This window comes from Tupaia chinensis, unplaced genomic scaffold (assembly GCF_000334495.1).
Source record: "Tupaia chinensis unplaced genomic scaffold, TupChi_1.0 Scaffold139757_1, whole genome shotgun sequence".
NCBI lineage: Eukaryota > Metazoa > Chordata > Mammalia > Scandentia > Tupaiidae > Tupaia > Tupaia belangeri.
In genome coordinates, this window is record NW_006199637.1 from 2200450 (window position 1) to 2205735 (window position 5286).

The 5286-nt window shown below is 52.7% G+C and overlaps 2 protein-coding genes across 2 annotated transcripts in view; one reads left to right on the forward strand and one right to left on the reverse strand.

Moving 5' to 3' along the window:
• DNAJC5G (DnaJ heat shock protein family (Hsp40) member C5 gamma) overlaps nt 1–5172 on the reverse strand; it is a 24323-nt gene extending 19151 nt beyond the window's left edge. The window contains exon 1 of the mRNA XM_014593094.1: nt 5069–5172. The gene's annotated coding sequence lies outside the window, so the exon portion shown is untranslated. The remainder of the gene's footprint in view (nt 1–5068) is intronic.
• SLC30A3 (solute carrier family 30 member 3) overlaps nt 3640–5286 on the forward strand; it is a 12057-nt gene continuing 10410 nt past the window's right edge. Inside the window, exons 1-2 of the mRNA XM_006162159.3 lie at nt 3640–4371; nt 4559–4632. Of these exons, the coding sequence (XP_006162221.1) occupies nt 4363–4371; nt 4559–4632 (83 nt within the window). The 5' untranslated portion in view covers nt 3640–4362. The remainder of the gene's footprint in view (nt 4372–4558; nt 4633–5286) is intronic.

Consider the following 5286-nt stretch of genomic DNA (forward strand, 5'->3'; position numbering starts at 1 on the left):
AAAAAAAAAAAAAGAAAGAAAGAAAGAAAGAAAGAAAAGAAAAAGAGAGAGAGAGAGAGAGGAGGGTGACTAAGTCTTTGGCTAACCCAGCACTGAAAGATTGAGGAGCATGGGCCAGTTGGTGGCGTGGTGGTTGTGGCAGCTGTATGATCTGAGGCCTGGACCTGGCGGCTTGAAGAAAATGCTAGGTACTTATGCTTGTGTGTACAAAATCCCAAGAAGGAAATGGAGGAGACAGGATTGTGGTGTGGCAATCCTCCTGAGGGTGCTTTCTCACTTTCCCTCTCTTTTTCTCTCTCTAGTGAGTATACATGTCCTATAGCAATTTTTTTTTGGAGAGGTTTTGGCACGTACACTTGCCAGAAAGACAGAGAGACACTCCGTCCCTTTCTGATCAAGTGAAAATAAATAAATAAATAAATAAGAATTACTTTATTTAACTTTAGTTATTTATTTTAGTTTGACCAAAGAGGGACGGGGTGAGGGTGGGGGAGTGAGAAAGCAAACCACAAGGTCCAGGACTCGAACCATGGTTGGCCATGTGGGAGTCCAGCACCCTTAACCACCATGCCACCTGCTGGCCCTACAAATTTTTCTTAAAAAAAGAAAAATTAGGAGATTGAGAAGATGATGAGTAACTAGCAAAGGAGACTGAAAATAAGCACTCCCATGGAGAATAAGGAAAGTGGCTATGTCACTGGACTCCCACGTAGTCAACTGCGGTTCGAGTCCCGGACCCAGTGGCTTAAAACTCAGGCCAGGCATGTGTGCGTGTGTGCCCAAGATCCCGAGAGGAGAATGAGGAGAAGGGATTGTGCCATGGCCATCCCCCCTAGGGGGTGACTTCTTGCTTTCTGTCTCTCTCTGCCTGGCGAGTGCATGTGCCCTAAAGCAAAAACCTTTCCAAAAAAAGAAAAATAGAATAAGGAAAGTCAGATTATGGTATCCTGGAAGTCAAATGTGGAAACACATAGTTCCCAAATGACAATTTAAATTGCAGTATGATAAGTGCTAAGAAATAGAAAGTCGTGTGTGGGCCAGCCAGTGGTGTGGTAGTTGAGGTGGGTGGATCCCACACGACCCACTGTGCAGTTCTAGTGCCAGACCCTACGGCTTGATAAACATGCTGTGTGTGTGTGTGTGTGTGTGTGTGTGTACTCACTTGTGCCCAAACTCCTAAGAGCAGAATGGGGAGAAGGGATTGCAGCATGGCCATCCTGGGGGGAGGTGTGTTTTTTTTACTTTCTCTCTCTCTTGAGAACAGCACATGCTCTACAGCAAATTTTAGAAATAAATAAATTAAAAGAAAGTAGTGTATAATAAGAATGTATTAATATAACACGGGAACTGACCTAGTTTGGGGGCCAGGGAAGGCCTCCCTGAGGCAATGACATCGAAGCCTCAGCACTTCATCCTCTCTGTGGCTAATGAGTCCCACCTTTTCCACCCTGCTTCTACTCTGACAAGCGGCCCCTCCTTTCTGGGATGGATGAACGGAGAACTATTGCCAGCCAGGAGTGGGGTGCTGGGACACAGGAGACAGATACAACTCCTGCCCTAGGGAGCTTGCACTCTAGTGAGGAGATACAAACCATCAACTTCCTTACAGCATGGCTAGATGACACGGCCAGCCTGGCAGGCCAGGGAGTCACGAGAGGCCTCCTGGAAATGACATCTGAATAGAAGTTGACTCTCGGGAACCAGCAGTTAGCGTAATGGCTATGTTGCTGAACTCCCATGTAGTCGACCGCGGTTCGTGTCCCGGACCCGGTGGCTTAAAACTCACACTGGGTGCGTGTGCGTGCGTGCCCAAGATCCCGAGAGGAGAATGCAGGAGAAGGGATTGCGGCGTGACCATCCCCCGTGGGGGGGGGTGATTTCTCGCTTTCTGTCTCTATGTCTCTCTCTGTCTGTCTGGCAAGCGCACGCGCCCTATAGCAAAAACCTCTCCAAAAAAAAAAAGAAGTTGACTCTCCAACCCTTACAAGTTGCCTGCAGGGACCAGCAGATTGTGCAATGGTTGTCACTGAACTCCCACATGGTCAACCAGGATTTGAGTCTTGGATCCAGTGACTTCAAACTCACACCGGGCATGTATGCATGTGTGCCCAAAATCCTGAGAGGAGAAGGGATTGCGGCGTGACCATCCCCCCTGGGGGGTGATTTCTCGCTTTCTGTCTCTCTGTCTCTCTCTGTCTGTCTGGCAAGCGCACGCGCCCTATAGCAAAAACCTCTCCAAAAAAAAAAAAAGAAGTTGCCTCTAGCTTGGCTTGGACCTCTCAAGGGTTAACTCTTGCTTACATACCTAGATTCCAAATTTTGCCCAAGATCTTTAGCCCAGTTTAAATCTGGACATCAGTGCTGGGCTTTGCTCTTCTGCCCTCCTGGTGTGAACTGGTCCAGCATGAACTTCTAGCCTGGCTCCCCCTCTAGCCCTCTTCTGGCCTGTTCTGCCAGAGGCCCTCTGGGAGCTGGCGCTGAGCTGTCCTCCTGGGAACACCCCAGGCTTTCTGCCTGCGCCATGCCTGTGGGACTAAGCAGCCCAGTGCCTCACCTAGGGGCATGTTGATACCTGAGGTGGGCAACATAGGCAGTAAGAAGAGTATGCAGATAAATCAGTAACTAGGAACTGGGAGGAAAAAACATCTTGTAGTTGGGGCCAGCAGGTGGCATGGTGGTTACAGTGCTGGACTCCCACATGGCTGACCATGGTTCGAGTCCCAAGCCTCCTGGCTTGAAAATCACAACAGGCACTTGTGTATGCATACCCAAAATCCCAGGAGGAGAATGGCAGAGAAAGAATTGGGTGGTGGCCATCTTCCCTGGGGGATGATTTCTCACTTTCCCTCTCACAATCTCTGGCAAGCATATATCCCCTGTGGCAAACACCTTAGAACAAAACTAAATTAAACTAAACAAACCACTTGCAGTCAAGTTAAGTCAGGAGAGGAAGGAGCCTGTCTTGTTCAGCACCAAGCCCAGGTTTGGCTGGCAGGATGCATGACAGGGAGTAAGAGCTGAATAAACGTTGAATGAATACTGTAGTCCTTACAAGGCTTCAGGTCCATACAAGGCTTCAGTCCTAACTGACCTTCCGGAATTTACTCACACATGATTTTTCTATCCAGGTGTAGCATGACTTCCTCTGGTCTGGTACCACAGAGGACCCTTTGCAGGGATTTTCATGGGGCCACTTGATGGCTCTTAGAGAAACAGGTGTAAGCACCCCGTTTCACTGCCAGGCTTTCCTCACAGAAATTTCCAAGCAAAAACAACGCTGGTATTCCCACCCCGGGCGCCCTGGGTTTCCGGAGGCGGCGTCTGGCGGCCCCGACATCTGGGAGCCTGTCATTCATCGGCTCAGACTCGCCTTTCCCAGGCCCGCCTGCTCGCTCCCCTCCGCACCCAGTGGCGGCGCTGGCACGTGCCAGCGTCTGCGCCCCCTCCTGGACACTTGAGGCTGCTGTCTGCGCTCTCTGGACTGCCCGGGGAAGGAGATCCCTGAGGAGCCATTGTTGTTATGTCCCCTGTTGTCGTCATCGGCTGAGGCGTGCCAAGAAGGGTTCTTCGTGCAGGGCCCCGTGGGTTCTCCCGGTTCTCGAGCTCGCCAACCGACCACTTCCAGCGAGGTTACCGCCTCGGTGCCGCGGGGTGCGCAGCGGTCCCTCCGCTCCCAGCTGCAGGGAGCTCAGAGTTAGGGAAGCTCCAGTACCGGGTCCAAGCTTCAAAACCCGACGACACCGGCGGGACGTGCCCGGCACCCTGGCATAACCAGAAAGTTGAATTCTACCCTGGCTCTGACACGGGCCAACAAAGTGACCTTGGCAGTGGCTTCCTCGCTCAAGCCTCAGTTTGCGCCCCTGTGAACCAAGGAAAGAGCGGAGGCCCCCAGTCTCCCACGCATCCAGGGGAGATTGGAAGGAGAAAGCCCCCCTCCTCCCCACCTTTCCTCGCTCCCCATGGCCTAATTGGGCTTCCGACCCAGCGGAGCTTTCGGGCCCGGAGGCCGAGTGGGCGCGGAGCAAAGTCTGGCTCCCGCCCAGAGTGCGGCGTGGGCTGAGGCGCGGCGCCCAGGGCGCGCACAGACCCCTTCATTCTTCCCGCTCCGCTCCACCGCGCAGTACAATCCCTTTGCACAAGCCGCCCGCAAACCTTGGCACGAGCAGAGCTGTGCTCTCCCCCGCCGGAACAGCCAGCTCGCCGCCCAGCTTGCCTAATCCGTTTAAGCCTCACCTCCTCCGCGAAGCTCTCCTGGGTTAACCCCATCACTTCCAACCACTGTATGTGGCACGTGTTCTAGGCTTTTCTTTCTTTTTTTTTTTTTCTTTTGGAAGCGCACAGGCGGTCTCATTTGGAATAACAATGTCGAGGGTAGGTGCTATCCCTAGAACCCTAAATTGGGGATGCTGTGTGTTTTGCAGGTTGCTTGGGCTCACTAACTACTCTCTCCTCCATTCTCCATTCCTACTCACGCTCTCCCCTCCTACGGACCCTCCCCTTCAAGACTGTCACAGCTTGGAGTGCACAATCCAATTCCCATTCCCTTTCCATTCCACAGTGGCGGCAGGTGGGAGGGCCAGTGAACGCTGAGCATTTGAAGCTTCGGCTCCAGGCTGGGTCACCGACTTTGCCGTAAGTCACTCCTTTCCACTGGGTATTACCATAGTTCTCCCAAAATAAAGCAAAGTGAGGTAATGCTACAGGTATGGAGGTGCAGCCTCCCTCCATAAACACTGGCTAGTGACCCCAGAGAGGTGGCATGGCTGTGAGAAGACTGTGACCTGCATTCTCTGGTCGTCAGCGTGTCACCCTGACTGGAGGGAAAAAGGATGGAGTTCCAGGCCGGGCCCTTTATTCCTGGGCTACGTGACCTTGGACACGTCTTCCTCTGGGACTCAGTTTACCCATCTAATAAAAGGAATAATAATGGGTTGAAAGAGCAAGACACTTTTTGTCACCCAAGGCCTCTCTATAACAATAAATGGTCGTTAGCGGTACAGTCCTAGGGAGCAGATGTTGCTTATGAGTTCCGACCTCCATTGGCTCTCTCGGGTGGGTCACCACTCACCCCATATCTTTGCTGGTTCTTTCCAGAGTGGTAATGGGCTGCACCTCTTTCTGCCTCCGCCTGGGGGACTGGGGCTCCAAGGTGATGGATGGCGGAGCGACGCCCTTGCACCAGCATGCAGAGGGCGGGGTTCTTTGGTCCAAGGTTGGTCCAGAGGTCCCAGGCGTGTGGACCTGGGCTGGAAACCGGTGGGCGGGGCTTGGTGGGGGCGGAGCTAG